Here is a 20,000-nt window from a genome sequence, read left to right as displayed (position 1 = left end):
GGCCTTTTTGGGAGAATTTGTGTTACATCCTGCCTCTGGATCAGCCTAAAGTCCAGCATATGCTGGCGACCAGCTGTTATATCTATCGATATATAATATTGTATGTATCTGTAGTGGCTAAGCATGCCGTCCAGATTGTAAAGTGCTTAATGGAACTCATTTGGAGCCACGTTGTACAAACTGTGGTTTGGGATAACAGTGGTGGAACACTAAAGCTCATCCTCCTGAGAGACTGGTGACAAAAGGATTTGTGACTGGCATGTTGCCAGCCCCCCCCCCCCCCCCCGCCCCCCCTCACAGTCTGCCCCCCCAGAGAGACTCCCCTCACACCCGCAGAACAAGGAGAGTGAGTCTGTGTCTCTCTCTCATTCGCCTTTCTTTCCCCACACGCTCTTTATCTCCCTTTGTCTGTTTTTTCTGTTAAGCAAATCTTACAGTCTCTTTACACCTTATTCCTGTGCGCTGGGATAATGTTTGATGCTCCATCTGCGCTGTGTGTGGGCTACAGAGATAGCTGGCAGTCGCCTGCATCCGTTGTGGTCAGTTTGAATGGACCAGTGGTTTGCCATGATTGGACTTCGCTTGACACGTTAATTAGTAAGAGCTGCCGATCTACAATTCATTGCCCCCTGAACCCTCTGGCTCAGTTGCACAATTGAGTTAAGTATGTATTGTATATTAAACTATATACACTTTAGTATGTAGTATATACTATAGTATAACTATAGAGGGTAAACTCAAAGACAAACGCCTAATCATGTATGAATAAACATGTTGCATAGCTGCATCATACCCATGCATAATCTATGAGTTACACGCGGAACAAACGGATTCCAAGCAACTACAAAAGCCGAGTGGCACAGTATGGATTATGTTCCACCGTGCCTGGGGGGAGAAATCCTCCACAGCGTTTTGGTCAACATGCTTCAAAGAGAGCCGTGCTGCCTGATAGCAGCCAACGCTACAGCAGACGGACGTTCAAATTCAACACACCCTGCAGTCCACACCTCAGACAGACAGTGTGGAGGGATGGGAGGGGGAGAGAGAGCTCTAGATGGAGAGAGAGAGAGAGGGAGAGAGACGGGGAGAGAGAGACGGGGAGAGTGGGAGGGGCGGGAGGGGGAGAGAGAGCTCTAGGTGGAGAGAGAGAGAGAGAGAGAGAGAGAGAGAGAGAGAGAGAGAGAGAGAGAGAGAGAGAGAGAGAGAGAGAGAGAGAGAGAGAGAGGGAGGGGCGGGAGGGGGAGGGAGAGCGGGAGCAAGAGAGAGGAAGATGGATGAGGGGAGGAGAGAAGGAGAGTCAGTGAAGCTGGAGGACAGGAGACCGAGAAGGATGAAGGAATGGGGAGAATAAGGGAGAGCGAGAGCACGGGCAGGGAAGGAGTGGAGAGAGTGAGGGAGAGAGAGAGGGCGTGAGAGGGGTAGAGGGAGGGAAAGGAAGACACAGGGAGAGAGAGGGGGAGAGAGAGGGAGGGAGAGAGAGGGAGGGAGAGAAGGAAGAGGGAGAGAAAGGAAGAGAGAGGAAGAGAGAGGGGGAGAGATAGAGAAAGGAAGACAGGTTGATGAGGAGGAGTGGGGAGAGAGCAGAGGATAACGGAGGAGAGGAAAGAGGAAGGGAGATGAGGGAAGGAGATGAGGAAAGGAGGAGGGACTGAAGAGGAGGAGGGGATGAAGGGGATGGTAAAAACAGGCTAACCAGGGGGCTAGCCTTGTCCCTCTCCAATCAGCTCCGCCAGGAGTGTGGAGCAGCAGTGATATGGTAATGCTCCTCAGGCTAGAGGCGAGGAGGTGAGGAGGGGAGGTCATCCTCATGGAGCTCGAACCGGGATCCCTCCATGAGACCATAAGCGACCATAACCACACCTCTCCATTTGCAGAGGAGATGAGCCTGGGTGATGGGAGAGTAATCTAAGAGGAGGAAGCAGGGCTCTACAGGCCACGCATCGCTGAGCACACAGCGCTAATCCTGCAGTCTGAGAGCACCTGTGGCCCGTGGGATGCGGTCGAGGGCCAGTGGAAGGAACCAGGAGGATCCGTTCTGTTAGGCTTTCTAAGCATTATTCTATACGGGGCAGACAACATAGTGAAAGTCATTTTCCGATGGATTTGGTGCACTGCTTACAAGAGGTTACAAGTTCAGTTATTTGAAGCCCAATCAGGGGGTACAAGCCAACTGAGTCCCTCTACATTCTCTGACTGACTGATAGCCACGTGAACACCTGACACAATCACCACAATTATGATTCAAGTAATTGTGGTGACAATGATTCAATCTGCAAGTCCAGAATGTTAAACAGATAAATCAGGTAAAGGACGTTTCGCTATAGGGGAGGAGGATGTTATTCAATGAATGGAATTACCCGTTATCTTCTACAAAAGATTTCATAGTAGGCAGAATGGCTGCCGACGCAATGGAGGAAGAGTATCAAGTGACAGAAGCCATGAATATCAAAGTCACCAACTTCTGATCCAGCAGTCCTACTGTGTTATAGCAGAACCTCTGCTCCAGCAGTCCTACGGTGTTACAGCAGAACCTCTGATCCAGCAGCCCTACTGTGTAACAGCAGAACCTCTGATCCAGCAGTCCTACTGTGTTACAGCAGAACCTCTGCTCCAGCAGTCCTACGGTGTTACAGCAGAACCTCTGGTCCAGCAGTCCTACTGTGTTACAGCAGAACCTCTGATCCAGCAGTCCTACTGTGTTACAGCAGAACCTCTGGTCCAGCAGTCCTACTGGGTTATAGCAAAACTCCTGACCGGAGCAGTCCTACTATGTCTGACATTACTCCTGGTCCAGCAGTTCTACTATGTTAGGTCATAGCTTGCGATGGCCTGGTGTCTCTGTTACCTCAGAGATGCACGAGAGCTGTCTTTGTACCGCTACATTATTCATCATTCAACGGCAGCGCGCCGATAAGAGAACAAGAACGACTCAAAGCAACCAAGGCTACACTTTGAAGCCCTTTTCTAAGAAATCCATATGAAAAATATAACACTATACTATTGGATTCGGTACACATTGGATTCGACTCTAATTATTTAATGCCTGATTCGTAATGAATCAACTTCATAGCTCTTAAAGCACAATAAACAAGATGCCAGGCTGTCACTCTGATTGATTTGTTTAACGCAGTGTAAAGATGCAATATGAGTTTCCGACTGGAAAACTCCCATGTGTCACCCTTCACGTAAACCACATCACCCAAGCATAGATGATCTCAATAAATGATTCACATGCAAGAAATACATGAAACAATCCGACGACTCCTTCTCTTCTGAAATGAATATGTCACGCTGTCCTTCTGTGTGGCGCTAGTCTATGGGTTTACCTGGAGATGTGCACTGGACTAGTGGTACAGTTAGGGTTAGTGATGGAGGTGAGTGACGGAGGTTAGTGACATTGATTGCTCAATGTGCAACCGGCCTTACAGCCTCGCCCCCGCCCAAGAGTCCAAACAGACCCGGGTAGGTCAGGCTGCTTAACCAACCATCATCCACACACTCTGACATGGTCAGGCGAGGCCGCCGAAATACCCATCATCTACACACACACTCCGCAGAACTTAACCGCATCCAAACTGCTGAGAGCTGGTGGGAAAGCGGTGGGTTGGGTTAACCTAACCCTAACACAAACCACGCACGTGGTGGACGTGGTGGACGTCCAGCGTCATGTGTGAGCTCCCTTTCTGCTGTCATCCCGGGTTACAAGATAAATAACACTCGGGGGTACGTAGAGTGGGGTCCTGATGCGTGTCTAACCCAGAGGGTGTCTAACCCAGTTAGTGTCCAACACAGCTGGTGTCTAACCCTGTTAGTGTCTAACCCATGCTAGTGCCTAACCCGGGCAGTAAGTGATCCGCTCCACTGTGATCCACTCGCTCTGCCCGGCAGCAGGCCGTGTTCTGATGAGGGTGATGCGCTGAATCAGTGGGAACATGAAGATATCACCGTACCGTGTTGAATCAACGAGGCAAATCATTAGAGAGGAATTGGGAAATCCATCAGGTTATGGTCACGGCCGCCGTTAAGAGGATTCAGTCAGTGGATGGATTGGTTAAGGGAACACAGTTAACAGATAACTACATCCACTGTTATCAAGCCTCTCCTAATTGGGGTCCGAGCTGCAGCAGTGCAGCCTATAGGAAGAGTTGAAGAGCTTCTAGTCCGGTCTCTTCTTCTTAGAGCTGGAGAGAGTCTGCTCCTGCTTGGCTATCCCAGATTGTGGCTTTAATACATGAAGAATGTTAATAAGAGTCAGAACTTCACAATCAATTCATTTCGATTTGCAATTAATTAAAATTCCAAGTTCACTTGTTCACAAGTTAAAAAATGTATTTGAATAGAGCTACAGTTTGCTTAGTCATTTAAAGTGAGTCTAATTTCCAACTCTTCGGCTAAGAATATATTAAATTATATTCAAATAAGATTTCTTATCACATTTCATTCATCCCTGAGCCTGTAATAGAATGAAGCTGTGTTTCAGCACTTAAAATACAATTATTAGAAATAATCCACCATTACCACGATTCAAAACACTACATCACAGAAAAAGGCCACCAGTAGATGAAATATAGATAACAGATAGGTTTGATAAGTGTTACACTGTCATGTTGTTACTGTCCTGTTGTTACACCCTGTTGTTACTGTCCTGTTGATACACTTCCCTGTTAGTGCGCTATAGCCTGCCTCTAGTAGTATAGATGATATTTCTTCTCGCAGTATACATAGCCTACATACATATAGGACCTATATATATATATATATATATATATATATATATATATACCTAACACTCGTCACATTGGTGAGATATTAATTGTAATTGTTCAAATAGTTTAATGCTGCAGAAAATCTCCCTTGAGTATAATATGAATGACTTATGCAGGGTTAGGTAGCGCTATGTTTTAATTGTTATACTGTATTTTAAATATTGGAAGGATGCTCGTATGTCCTGCATTTAGTAGATTGAGATGAAATACACAACAGAAGGGTGCTCTGGAAGACATAGTTCTAGTGCATGCATAAATAGCAAAAAGAAAGTGTAAAACCCAACGCCAAGATTCACCACCATAAAGACGGACCGAGACTTCCCCTCCTCTTCTTCCTAAATTCTGACTTCACCTCAGATCCTTCAATCCATCTCAGATCCACACGCTTTACTCCATCTCAGATCCACAGCTTTACTTGTGGATCCGACGGTTAACGAGGAGCTGCATAACAGAGGTGTGAACATCTTACTTTACACACTACGGCTCATGTGGAGTTATGCTGTGATGCACCGTCTAGATTTATAGATCTAGATCTAGATCTAGTATCTATTTGTCACCATGAGCGCGGATCTTACCTGCCTATGCTCCTCAGACTGTTGTCAAGGCATGTCCTCCAAGATGTTCCCGCTGATGGTTACTAACTCTTCGGTCATCAGCGACAAAGTGGGTTGTATTAGGTGGATTAATTTGATTAATTAAAATGGTTTCATTAATTAAGGTGAAGCTCCGAGGAGGAATCGCCAATTAAGTTTCAGCGCCGGTGAGCGAAGGCGCGCGCGTCAGAAGTGTCCTCACGCCTCTGAAGAGAAGCGCGCGCCCGGACCGCGGGATCTCTCCGCCAGCACGTGCAGCAGACAGCCCCCCAGCCGTCACTGAGGGGCTCACCTCCGGGCTGGAGGAGGGAGCTGGTTCCGCCCATTAAAAAATAAAGAAATACAAATAACACAAAATAAATATATTTTTGCAAAACAACTCGGATGAATGCGACCATCGGTGGAACTTCGTGGACAGCCTCTTCTAGAAGACCACCTACTGCTCAACAAAGCAGATCATCTTTTATGTTTATCTATCTATATATACGGTCAACATGATTCATACAGGCTCAGCGTGGAGGCTCCACACGTCTGGTCTGTGAGGTTCAACCTGGACGGAGAAGACCGCAGCTCAAGCTGTTATCTGCAGGATCTAAAGGGAGATCTTTACATGGAGGTACAGGAGAGCGAGGAGAGAGGAGAAAGGAGAGAGAGGAGAGAACAAGTAGGAGAGAGGAGAGGAGAGAGAGAGAGCGAGGAGAGAGGAGAAAGGAGAGAGAGGAGAGAGAGAGGAGGAGAGAGGAGAGAAGGAGAGAGAGAGGAGAGGAGAGAAGGAGAGAGAGAAAGAGAAAGAGAAAGAGAGAGAGAGAGAGAGAGAGAGAGGAGATAGCGAGGAGGTCCTTCTTGATGGCTCTCAGGGTCTCCAGCTCTTCATCACGAATGGCCATCGACAGCGTTGGTAGCGCACCTCATCAAGATACGATTCATCATTTAGATCGTGAGGTCAGGGGTCATCAGTACTCAGACGTCAGGGGTCATCAGTACTCAGTGCAAAGTTGACGTTAATTCGATTATTATTAATCATTGAACAAGAAAATAGCCAGACTACACAGTAAAACTCCCAAAGGCAAATAGAGATTTTACTAATGACAAGTAGGTAGGCCTATTGAAACCAACCTGCTATAAATGAGAAGTAGGTAGCCCAACTGAAGTTGGGCTACCTACTACCTGAAGCAGGTAGGCCTACTGAAACCTTTTACCTTTTATTAAGGAGAAGTAGGTAGGCCTACTGAAACATCGTATCAACGAGAAGTAGGTAGACCTACTGAATCTTTTTATTAACGAGAAGTAGGTAGGCCTAATGAAACATCGTATCAACGAGAAGTAAGTAGACCTACTGAATCTTTTTATTAACGAGAAGTAGGTAGGCCTAATGAAACATCGTATCAACGAGAAGTAGGTAGGCCTACTGGAAACGACCTGTTATTTATGAGAAGTTAGGCCTACTGAAACCTGTTATTAATTAGAAGTAGGTAGGTCTACTGAAACCTGTGGTTGAGATTAACGAGACGTAGGTAGGCCTACTGAGATCGGTTATTGGTGAGAAGTAGGCCTACTGAAACCAACCTGTTATTGGTGAGAAGTAAGTAGGCCTACTGAAACCAACCTGTTATTAATGAGAAGGTAGGCCAACTGAAACCTGTTATTAATTAGAAGTAGGTAGGCCTACTGAAACCTGTAATTAGGTAGGCCAACTGAAACCTGCTATTGAGAAGTAGGTAGGCAAACTGAAACCCGTTATAATGAGAAGTAGGTAGGCCTACCGAAACCTTTATTAATGAGAAGTATGTCTAGTGAACCTCGTTTGGAGAAGAAGTCGACTCAGATGGAGGTTTGGTAAAACAGATATATTTGTTGAGTTTTTCTCTTCTGTGCGTCATCGGAACAGCGACGTGTCCCAGATTAATACTTTCTCAGGTGTTTCCAAGTCCTTTCAAACCAGGAGCGCACAAAGGAGAAACATAAGATGATATTTTCTAACTGTAGAAAGATGAAATAAAGACTGCATGAAATTGTTCAGAACTCTACGAGCCCAAAGGAAGAAAGGAAAGCTGGAATATCAGGTACAAAAGAACATTTGTGACTTCATGCGGACGGAATAATTAGTTACGGCCTAATTAAAAGCTGAGGTGACAATCTTGCACAAAAAAAGAAAATATTTAGCACATTTACACGGACGGGTTTGAATAAAGAATAACAATGCATTGTTATAAGGCAATATTATTGATATGCTGATTAGTGAAACCATAATTTTGTTTTGTTTTAAATAAGACTGAGTTTGACTCATCGTGTCCGCCTGGCCCCCGTTTTGTGTTTTCTATAAAGTTGATCTGTTGGCTTGACATGAAAACATGAAAACACACAGCGAGCTCCCAACAGGGTAGACTGGGACCCAGACTGGGAGACTGGGATTCTCCTCGCCTTCTCCCCCTTCTCCCCCTCCTCCTCCTCCCCTCCCCACTGCTACCCATCTCCTCCTCCCCTCCTCCTCTCCTCTCCTCCTCCTCCTCTCCTCCTCCTCCTCCCCTCCTCCTCTCCTCCTCTTCCTCCTCTCCTCCTCCTCCTCCTCTTCTTCCCCAGAGGGTTATCTCCTCTCCTCCCCCTCCTCTCCTTCCCCAGAGGGTTCCCTCCTCTCCTCTCCTTCCCCAGAGGGTTCCCTCCTCTCCTCTCCTCCTCTCCTTCACCAGAGGGTTCCCTCCTCTCCTCCTCCTCCTCCTCTCCATCACCAGAGGGTTCCCTCCTCTCCTCTCCTCCTCTCCTTCCCCAGAGGGTTCCCTCCTCTCCTCCTCCTCCTCCTCTCCATCACCAGAGGGTTCCCTCCTCTCCTCCTCTCCTTCCCCAGAGGGTTCCCTCCTCTCCTCTCCTCTCCTCCTCCACCAGAGGGTTCCCTCCTCTCCTCCTCCTCCTCCTCTCCATCACCAGAGGGTTCCCTCCTCTCCTCCTCCTCCTCTCCTCCTCCTCTCCTCCCCCTCCTCTCCTCCTCTCCTCCTCCTCTCCTCCTCCTACTCCGCTCCATCACCAGAGGGTTCCCTCTTCTCCTTCTCATGCTCTGACGCCCCTTCCGCTCCGTGCTCCAACTCCTTCCCCACGCCTCCCCCTGCCGCTCCTCCCAGCTGCTCCTCTTCCTCCTCTTCCTCCTCCTCCTCCTCCCGTCTCTCCCCCTGCTCCATGTCCAGCTCCTCGAAGGAGGAGCCGCTGCCCAGCGACTTGTCCGAGTCCTGGTCCCCGAGGAGCCGCTCCTCGCCGTCCGCCAGCTCCCTCAATGGAAGGGCGGAGCCTAGAGGGGCGGAGCCCGGAGGGGCGGAGTCCAGAGAGGCGGAGGCCAGCGAGGCGGAGGCCAGGGAGGCGGCCGTGGAGGCGGGCAGCGGCGTGCCGTCCCACGGGGCGCCGCTGCTCCCCGAGCTCACGTCGCTGTGGGAGTCGGCGCCTGCGTACACACGCGCACGCACGCACACGCACACGCACGCACACGCGCACGCACGCACACGCACACGCGCACACACACACACAGAAGATTAGGGACGATTGGAAAACAACGGCAAACATTGTTGGTGCTTGAGGTCCAAACGAGCAAGGGCGAGAGAGAGAGAGAGAGAGAGAGAGAGAGAGAGAGAGAGAGAGAGAGAGAGAGAGAGAGAGAGAGAGAGAGAGAGAGAGAGAGAGAGAGAGAGAGAGAGAGAAAGAGAAAGAGAAAGAGAGAGAGAGAGACACAGAGTGGAGATGAAGAGAGAGAGGGAGAGAGAGACACACACAGAGAGGAGGGAGAGGGAGAGAGACACAGAGAGGTGATGGGCAGAGAGAGAGAGAGAGAGAGGGAGAGACACAGAGAGGAGGGAGAGAGAGAGACACACAGAGGAGATGGGGAGACAGAGGGAGAGACACAGAGATGGGGAGAGAGAGGAGATGGAGAGAGAGGAGATGGAGAGAGAGAGAGAGGAGATGCGGAGAGAGGGAGAGGAGATGGGGAGAGAGGGAGAGAGAGAGAGAGACAGAGAGGGAGAGACAGAGGAGATGAAGAGAGGAGATGGAGAGAGGGAGAGAGAAATAGAGAGGAGATGAAGAGAGAGAGGGAGAGAGAAATAGAGAGGAGTTGGAAAGCGAGAGAGACAGAGAGGGAGAGAGACACAGAGGAGATGGAGAGAGAGAGGAGATGGAGAGAGAGAGAGGACATGAATGGCTACCAGTGATGTCGGTCCCTCTGTCTTCCTCTGAATCATCTTCTCTCAGCTCGGCCTTCCCCTCCTCTTTCATCTCCGGGACGAAGAACTCCGTCTGGCGGTCCAACGGCACCATGTAGAGGGTCTGCTCGTCCCTGCACACCTCCACCATCGGGTACGCACTCAGCTTCCGCTCCTGTCAGGGGATAAAGATCACAGAAGAAGAAATGATTTAGAAAAAAAATGACCAAACTTGTTCTGTAAAAGATCAGTCAGTCGCTCAGGAGGTAGAGCGGGCGGACTGGTCAGCAGAAGGAGGCTACTAGTTGGAATCCCCGGCTCCTCCAAGCCGAGTGTGGAGCTGTCCCAGAGCCAGGCGCCTCGCCCTGACTGTCATCTGCATGGTTGACTCCGTCGACGGTGTGTGAATGGGTGCATAGAAAGTGTCTGGCTCAATGCCCTCAATAAATATACATTTAACCCTTCACACATCGACTTTATTGACCGCTAGGAATGATGTCGGAGTCACCTTGGTCAGCTTCTGTGATTGTTATTCAGGGAATAATGACAAACAAAGATCTACACCCCAGTCGTGCCTCCCAGTCCCATTCCCACTGAGATCTCCACTGGTTCCAGAGAAGGTTAATCAGGACCACAGTGGACCCGATGAAACGACCAACGATGGACTGACCCCGGATACCTTTTGACATCACTCTCAGCAGGAGATAAATACATAAATAGCAGATAGATTCGCTATACTACTGGCATTTAAACCAAGACTAAAACATGAAGGTAAAGAAACAGAAGGTCTTGGGTAACACCTCTCCCTGCCCTTGCCTGCTCTCTGATTGGACACTCTTTATTTTCCCCAGCCTAGTGGTGTGTAAACTCAACCCAAGTCTGTGTTTGATTGCTTTTATCGCGGCTGGGAATAATAGAAACAAGAGGGATCACAACATGAGGATCCCTGCATGGGCTGCAGGCTGACAGTAGCCCTGATACCCTCCTGCTATACTCTGATACCAAGACAGTAAATCAGAGCTCCTCTCCTCAAAGACTCTTCAGCCAGAGGGACGGCTAGCTAGCCTCTAGCTGACAGTTGGTGAATGCCTCGTCGTCTCAATAAGAGTTTCTTCAGAAGTCTAGTTCTCTCCATTACATAAATAATGGCTCGTTTTAATGGCTGGCTTAATAATGCGAGACTTCACCAGTGTTTCACAGAAACAAAATTTTTAATTAAATCCTTACCCTTACACTAACCGCACACTAATTTACCTTTACTAACCTCACAACAACTAACCCTTACACCAGGGCTATTCAACCTCCTTAACAAGTGGGCCGAAAAGGAAAACCACTGGGGGTTCATGGGCCACACAGAGTAAAACTACGTCAATGTATCGCTACAAATAAATCGTACTTAAAGTAGTGTTAACTTAATATATATAGTACTACTACATGGAATAAACTTGTCAGACGCATTCCTTCCTTCTTCACTTTTAATCGTATCATTATAAAAGATTTCGTTCTCACATGTTTTGGACACGTGTTTAGAATTCAACAATGTTGTTTGAATCATCACAAAACAGAACTACTGTACATATGACACATTTTGAGCCAGTGAGTCAGTGAGAAAGATTGCACTGCTTTGTTTGCCTAGTTTGGCTCATCCTGAGACACTCATGCAGCTTCTCATAGGTCATCGAGCAACGTGCCCTTGTTCTGATGGCATTCATATGAGAAAAGCTAGGCTCATACATATCGGTTGAGCCAAACATTGTCAGAATAAGTGATGCCAGTTCCTGATTGTGGGGTACTGATACTGGCTAGTATCACCGGCTACACACAGAAACCTGATTTGCATGCAACTATGTTTCTCCTTTATTTTATTTATTTTTTGCATGCAACCTCTTGCGGGCCAGAAAAAAATGAAGAGGGGCCGCATTTGGCCCACGGGCCGCTAGCTGAATAGGCCTGCCTTACACTAACGACACTACAACTAACTCTAACCACGCAACAACTAACCCTAACCACACAACAAATTACCAAACAACAACTAACCCCAACCACACAACAACTAACCCTTACCCTAACCACACAACAACTAACCCCTCACCAAACACCAACTAACCCTGAGACTATGCGTGTGTAGAGGCATCTTCTTCAACAACAAAAAGACCCTTCTCACAAATGTTGCCAGACGTTCAATTCACACCTCTGAACCGTTTCATGTCCCGGTGGACCGGGGGGAGAGAGGGGGAGGAGACGATGGCTGACAGACGCCAGGTTGACATGTAGTTAAGGTTAACCCTATTTAGGGTTAATAACCCTAGTTAGGGATAACCCTACCCCACTGCGGCTCAGATCACTCAGAGCTTAAGGTTTCATACTGGAAACATTGATGAGAATGCTAATATAATGCTAATATGTTCTATATCTAAATCTGGATATGCTTGGATGAATTTCAAGTAATAGCAGAAAATACAATCCCTCTTCTACCGAATATTCACTTCTGACCTCTAATGAGATACAATCAGACCTTCGAAAAGAAGACGCAGAGGGACAGAGAAGAGAGAGAAGAAAGAGAGCAGAGAGAAGGGACGGAGAGAGAAGAGAGACAGACAGTTCTATATATTCATGTTTACATTATAATTCTATATTTAATATAATTTTACATTAGAGTTCTATGTATTTATATGTATACATTAGACTTCTGTAGATGATATATGTATATACATTAGAGTGCTATATACTCAGGGTTCTGTCATTAGTGAGTTCAGTCAATAGTGAGTTCAGTCATTAGTGAGTTCAGTCATTAGTGAGTTCTGTCATTAGTGAGTTCAGTCATTAGTGAGTTCAGTCATTAGTGAGTTCAGTCAATAGTGAGTTCAGTCAATAGTGAGTTCAGTCAATAGTGAGTTCAGTCATTAGTGAGTTCAGTCATTTGTGAGTTCAGTCATTAGTGAGTTCAGTCATTAGTGAGTTCAGTCAATAGTGAGTTCAGTCATTAGTGAGTTCAGTCATTAGTGAGTTCAGTCATTAGTGAGTTCTGTCATTAGTGAGTTCAGTCAATAGTGAGTTCAGTCATTAGTGAGTGAACTCATTAGTGAGTTCAGTCATTAGTGAGTTCTGTCATTAGTGAGTTCAGTCGTTAGTGAGTTCAGTCATTAGTGAGTTCAGTCATTAGTGAGTGAACTCATTAGTGAGTTCAGTCTTTAGTGAGTTCAGTCAATAGTGAGTTCAGTCATTAGTGAGTTCAGTCAATAGTGAGTTCAGTCATTAGTGAGTTCAGTCAATAGTGAGTTCAGTCATTAGTGAGTTCAGTCAATAGTGAGTGAACTCATTAGTGAGTTCAGTCTTTAGTGAGTTCAGTCAATAGTGAGTTCAGTCATTAGTGAGTTCAGTCATTAGTGAGTTCAGTCAATAGTGAGTTCAGTCAATAGTGAGTTCAGTCATTAGTGAGTGAACTCATTAGTGAGTTCAGTCATTAGTGAGTTCAGTCATTAGTGAGTTCTGTCATTAGTGAGTTCAGTCATTAGTGAGTGAACTCATTAGTGAGTTCAGTCATTAGTGAGTTCAGTCATTAGTGAGTGAACTCATTAGTGAGTTCAGTCATTAGTGAGTTCAGTCATTAGTGAGTTCAGTCAATAGTGAGTTCAGTCATTAGTGAGTTCAGTCATTAGTGAGTTCAGTCATTAGTGAGTGAACTCATTAGTGAGTTCAGTCTTTAGTGAGTTCAGTCAATAGTGAGTTCAGTCATTAGTGAGCGAACTCATTAGTGAGTTCAGTCATTAGTGAGTTCAGTCATTAGTGAGTTCAGTCATTAGTGAGTTCAGTCAATAGTAAGTTCAGTCATTAGTGAGTTCAGTCATTAGTGAGTTCAGTCATTAGTGAGTTCAGTCATTAGTGAGTGAACTCATTAGTGAGTTCAGTCTTTAGTGAGTTCAGTCATTAGTGAGTTCAGTCATTAGTGAGTTCAGTCATTAGTGAGTTCTGTCCTCCTGCCTCTGAGCACACAGACTCCGAGAGTGACATTTAGTTAGAATGCAGCTCTATAAGGAAGACATAATAAGTAATATCGCTATTAATGTCTCGGGTTGAACCCACACACACACACACACACACACACACACACACACACACAAACACACTCAGTACCTGAAAATAATACTCAGGCATTTGGATTCCCTCGCCAAGCCTTCCCACTATTGTCCTTGTAAAAATCGCCCGCCTTCCTGCCCTGTAGCCGTGGTAACGACACAGGGCTTTTTTCTTCTTCTCTCCATGAATAAACCATGGGGCCATCCTGGGACCCCGCAGGAGTGGTGCATGAATCAAGGTCACACACACACACACACACACACACACACACACACACACACACACACACACACACACACACACACACACACACACACACTGCTGTCAGCTAGCCGGTCTCCAATGGAAGCAGTTATTGTTCAACCTAATTGTCAAAAGTCTGATCTTTAAAAAAAAAGAATCTTCCTCTTCTTACTTCATCCAAGTATTCTCTAATCTATGAGGGTTTATAATTAAAAATGTTCATCAAAACACACAAAGCGAAGAATGTGTCTCTCTCGTCTCACACTTAATTTAATAAATCATATGGTCATTTATTAGACTTTTCTTTAACGAAGGCCTTTCTTATTTCTAATCCTTTATAGCTTTTGTGTTTCTGTAAATTGCCTTAACAATTTGAATCATGGTTGGGATTGTGTGTTCTCCCTTCTTTATAAACCTCCTTTTAGGTTTACGGCTGAACGGAAAAAGGAAGAAATGAGTTAATAAGTGAGGAATTCTTCTGGAAACTTGCATACAGAAAAGACCAACACAGGACCCTCTGAACCCCTTCATAACACAGCCCATCATTACATGCTGTTACTTCACCCGTCTTATTGAAACTTCCCTTGAATTCTCCCTAAAGACAGTCTAAATGGAAATGAATCAGAATACAAACATAACTACATCATTTATTTAATTTTAACGAGTAGATATAAAAAATACGCGGCTTTATTCATAATGATATCAATAAAGTTGGTGTTCAACTTTTGGCAAGTTAATCATTCAGACACTATCCACCCACATGCATTCATAAATAAACACCCATATCCACCCACTCCAGCAATCAAACAGCAAATACTCTTTCCATATCGCTCCTTTAATTACACCCAGGATCAAGCCATTATCTATTAAAGTCTACGAACGGAAACAGCGTTTTAATAAGAGTTCCGTTTCATTTGTGTGCCTGTGCATGTGTATATGTGTGAGTTACTACAAAATAATAATAATAATAATAATAATAATAATAATAATAACTACACCTGAGCCTAGCTGATGGCCTTGTGTTGTGTTCAGTGCACAGCATTGAACTTAGATGTAAGAGGATCAAACTGATGTGGAAATAGAGAATGAAGGTGGGAGGAGAGAGATGGTCCACAGCCTGGTAAGAAGAATGAATAGAAGACCTTGATTTGAAGTGACAACTATTCCTGGGCCATCGAGGTATAAACCACAGCTACGCCTTAGCCACTGATTAGCTCTCATTAGTCCTTCTGAAAGGCGTCCGTCAGTCCGTCCCTTCAAGGCTGCTTCCTTTTAACTAGTGGCTTTAAACCAAATATCAACGCAGCATCGCTGAAACTCTGCTTTGTGTGGCGAGTAATAGTTAGGGGGCTTAGGTCAAAGCCTCCTCCATTATACCTCTTCCAAGGCTTCCAGTTCCATTCAAACACATTAAATACTCGAGGTTATGCAGTTTAACTCCAAGATGACAATTAACACGCCATCATGCAGGAACTCGACGAAAGGGAACTAGCACAAACTCTGTAACTGTAACTGAGGTGTTCTGAGGTGGAGGTTGTGCTCCCTGCTTTCACCTCGCCAGCCCGTTGCTAATTGGGAGATGGGTGATGTGGAAGGGCCGATGTCAGCAGCTCTTTCTCACCAAAGACACAAAACCGCAGGAAGCAAAAGGAAATGTGCCCCCTTATCATTCCTGAGGAAAGGGTAGTCAGAGCAATATTCCACGGCCTTGGGTCGCCGTACATTCAACTCACTTGCATTATTTTCTCTTATATACTGCATTATTTACTGTATATGTTTAGCTTTGAGCGTGAGGAAGTTCATCAGCACAACAAAGTGGCTGTAAAACAGTAGAACATAAAGGGTATTGCTGCTGGAGGAAAACACAAAGCAGAGATATTTTACTGAAACTGCAAAATTGGAAATGCAACAAAACGGCAATATAATTAAAGCTGCAAGATGAGAAAAAACAACAGCCTTGACTATGTGCGGGCAGCTCTACACTGCCTGGACCCTCTGGAAGTGGACAGCAGGTAAACTCTGCAGGTAAACTCCTTCCTACTCAGACTGTTACAATGAAGCTCTGTGAGGGAGGAGCTCGTCTCTCAGGTTTGACAGCTAGGGCAGAGTTCCAAGCCGACAGTTACCAACACTATATCAGACTGAATAAGAAGCAGTCCTCAACACGAACACACCAAGTGACAGCGACGCAGTCAGCCAACATAGTCATTTTCGCATGAACTCAGGGCAAAGAGAGTGTAGGAAATCAGATGAGGAGGAAGCTGTTTGGATGTAGACGTCACCACCGGTACAATGGGGACATAACCAGCACATGAAGAATGAAGCCATCCTTTGAAGACACCCACTGCATCGTGTTGTGGTGTCTGGTCATTCTTCTGAGGTCAAACTACGAGGCGCAGCAGACTGGAGATATTTGTCAATCTTTATGGGCTTTTGGTAATATTTGAACATTGCAAATATGCACCCATTAAAAGGAAATCACCTTTCTCGGAATTAGTTCTTGTGGTCTCAAGATACAGAGACATACTGAGTGCATCTTTTCCACTGATTGTCACCACTGGCATGGTGTGGGACCTCCTTCGTCTGCTGCTCTAGTCTACGGGCAGCTGATACTGAGCCTGTTGCTAGGGCAACCGCCTCAGCCAAACACCCTCCCCTCTCTCGCTGGTCCATGGAGACCGGACACTTTGATCCTCCGTACGAGCTGGTGGGGGGGAACAGTGGAAGGGCACCCCAATGTCTCCGGAAGATCAAGACTGTTTTCAGAAGAGAGACCGTTTTGAAGAGCAAGACTATTCCTGATGAGAGAGACAGTCTTGAAGAACAAGACTATTCCAGATGAGAGAGACAGTCTTGAGACACAAGACTATTACAGATGGGAGAGAAAGTCTTATAGATCAAAACTGTTTTCAGAAGAGAAAGACAGTCGTGAAGAACAAGACTAATCCTGATGAGCGAGACAGTCTTGGATAACAAGACTGTTACAGATGTTTGAGATAGCCTTGAAGGTCAAGACTGTTTTCAGAAGAGATAGACAGTCTTGAAGAACAAGACTAATCCAGATGAGAGACACAGTCTTGAAGAACAAGACTAATCCAGATGAGAGAGATGGTCTTGAAGAACAAGACTATTCCCGAAGAGAGAGAAAGACAAAATTGTTTTCAGATGAGAGAGACAATCTTGAAGCAGAAGACTATTCCAGATGAGCACGGCTGTCTTGTAGCTGATGTTTCTAATAACATATACTTGGAAAACGCCTCACTTAGTAGCAGAAGTAGGCAACAGCAAACAATGTTCATTCTACCAAGGTAAAAGAGACTATTATTATTTCAATGTGAAATCACACATCTTCACCCAGTGGGCTTCAAGGAAACAATTCGAACCCAGAGCATGCAGATCCGGCTGGTAACATTGTGGAAGTGGCAATGCTTCCTCTTCCATCAGAAACAACCAGCCACCATTTATCTTCCTTTGGACAAAACTGTTCTCAACACATGGAGAATAATGCTAATCCATCGATCTATCAATCTATATCTATGCACCACATAAGCAACCGTCCCAGGGGCCAGTAGCTCCGTGTGAAGGCCCCTGACGGTTCGGATGGATGAAGATGAATGGAAGCTCCACAGAGACAGCGTCACGTTAATGAAGAACTTAAAGTAAGCACAGACGACGCTCCTCATTAAAAACTATGCATCGTGAGTTTGCGTCTCTCACACACACACACACACACACACACACACACACACACACACACACACACACACACACACACACACACACACACACACACACACACACACACACACACACACACACACACGTACGTTTGATGACGTTATTCCCAAAGCGATGGTCGAGTAATGACCGTCTGAGGCGGAGCCTCACGTTGGAACATTCCCTCTAATTGAAACGCCAAACACTTCTCACACACACACACACACACACCGATATAAACGGCCAGCTGACTACATCCGATGTTGACAGGAGAACGGAGCTCGGGAAGAGGTTCATTCGTTAGCGGCTCTATCTCACATCCATGCGGGTGTAAAACCCAGCAGGGAGGAAGTGACGCGGAGGGGATGGGGTCGGCGGCGGTGGTGCGGCGCCGGGTCCCTGTCCAACACTCTCCTCAACCCTCTCATGTGGAGCCCGTTCCTCCCGCTCACATCTCCTCATCCTCACCGCCCACCCATCGCAGCCCCCCCACACATTGGATGAGCCCACTGAATGGGAGCGTTCTGCTCCAGCTCATGTCCTCTGAGTGACGGGCCCCTGAATGGCGGTAATGCGGCGGCACGTGGCGGTCTCAGATGTCTTTGGTTCAGAAGGCCCACACGCGGGCACGGGGCCAGCCCCTATGAGCGGCCCGATCGCCCACAGCTCTCGCTGGTGGATCTAATCCATTGGAGGAGCGATATTCACTGTGTGACTGGAGCCTGCACTCTAAATATAGTCATTAAAGGATGCCAGGGTTATACTCCTACAGACTCGGTAGCAGGGGTCTTACCCGGTTTTATTAAAAAATAGTCAAAGCTTGTGGATTTCAGTGGTTCAACATGGTTCAAGTTCAAAGGGATACGCCAAGATACCGGTAAATTGGCGATTGGCTGTGTAACCGAGATTCACTTAGAGTGCACTGTTTCAGTGTTTGCTTCCCATTCGCTTGCCTCCATGACTTACAGAGGTAAGGGGTAGTTGTTTTAGTTTGCTACAAACAGAGATAATTTGTCAAAAGAGTGGGCCTTTTTGTCACAGGTGGCTGAACAATCACAGCACCAAAATAAGTGACAAATTATCTTTGTGATAATCTCCATTAAAATAATGAAAAGTGTGATAATAAAAATAATAATAATAATAATTAATACTTCACATGGACAGACGCTAGGCTACTGTGACTCTACTGTGACTAAGTAAATCGAAGCGCTTAACAAAGCAAAAGCTAACCCAGCCAATTCGCCACACAATGTTGGAATTAGGAAAAAACAACCCGTCTGAATCTTGTTAAGACAATTTACAATTGACATTTCTTGGGGTATCCCTTTAGCCAACATGTCGGTTCAACATTGGCTCGTGGCGTCTACAAATCAAACGAGCAACCTACACTCGCTGTGCCACCGTGTTCCTCTGGAAGAATCCTGTTCACCCGCCCACCTGTTTACCGTCTCATGGTCGGTAATCACAGCCTGTACCTCCATGATCACGCTCCACAATTACATCTAAGACTTTCCTCACCATTAGGGTTGGTTGGTTTTCCTCATCATTAGGTTTAGTTGGTTTTCCTTCCCATTAGACAGAGAGTCAGACAGAGAGTCAGACAGACAGACAGACAGACAGACAGACAGACAGACAGACAGACAGACAGACAGACAGACAGACAGACAGAAGAGAGGCATGGAGGGATAGAATAAGGATGAGAAGGGGGGGTGGGGGCAAAGGGGGAGGAGGTGCTGGTGGGTCTTGGATTGCTGATAGAGAATATAACCAGGATAACCTGTGGCATGCTGAGCGTTAAATACCACTTCCACACCTCGAGGAGGCGGTCCACCTCCCCCTCTAATGAAACACTGGAGCAGCTCAAAGCTACCGTTGACTTCAGAGCTGCATTTCTCCACCAGCGGATTTCCACTGAGTAGCTTTTCTAGGTTGAATATCAGAGATGAGATCGTGTCACTGAGTCCAGGGACACCCAGAGACCCCCGGACCCACCCCAAGTGACCAATAACATCCAGATACCCCCAGACCCTAGTGGCAACAGACATCCAGATACCCCCATACCCCCACCCCTAGTGTCCACAGACATCGAGAGACCCCCAGACCGCCCCCCCCCCCAGTGTCCAGACAGCCACAGACCCCCAGACCCCGAGAGACCGAGAGACCGTCCTAGTGTCCAAAGACTTCCAGAGACCCCCACCCCTAGTGACCACAGACAGACATAGCGTGCTGTGAGGACACAGTGGCCGGACAGGTTCCCCAGCTGGGTGACCCCGGCCAACCAGGGCCTTTGACAGGAGGCAGGACGGCCACTGATGGCGTTGTCCTCCTGGAACAAAGGCCTTCGTTGGCCTTTCCTGACACAAGGTGAAGCTACAATGGACTCTCACATCAGACGCTCACTTCCACCGCTCTTTCTCTCCGTCTTG

The 20,000-nt window shown here is 46.5% G+C and overlaps 1 protein-coding gene across 1 annotated transcript in view; it reads right to left on the bottom strand.

Annotated features, from left to right (window-relative positions):
* Nucleotides 1-8,294: 8,294 nt before the first annotated feature.
* The window catches only part of tex264a (testis expressed 264, ER-phagy receptor a), a 25,115-nt gene continuing 13,409 nt past the window's right edge, over nucleotides 8,295-20,000 (bottom strand). Inside the window, exons 3-4 of the mRNA XM_060068525.1 lie at nucleotides 9,541-9,712; nucleotides 8,295-8,786 (exon numbers count right to left, since the gene is read on the bottom strand). Of these exons, the coding sequence (XP_059924508.1) occupies nucleotides 8,362-8,786; nucleotides 9,541-9,712 (597 nt within the window). The 3' untranslated portion in view covers nucleotides 8,295-8,361. The remainder of the gene's footprint in view (nucleotides 8,787-9,540; nucleotides 9,713-20,000) is intronic.

The sequence above is a fragment of the Gadus macrocephalus genome, chromosome 13 (assembly GCF_031168955.1).
Source record: "Gadus macrocephalus chromosome 13, ASM3116895v1".
NCBI classification, from domain to species: Eukaryota; Metazoa; Chordata; class Actinopteri; order Gadiformes; family Gadidae; genus Gadus; species Gadus macrocephalus.
Note: the sequence above shows the minus strand (reverse complement) of the source record. Positions and strands in the feature narration are given on the sequence as shown.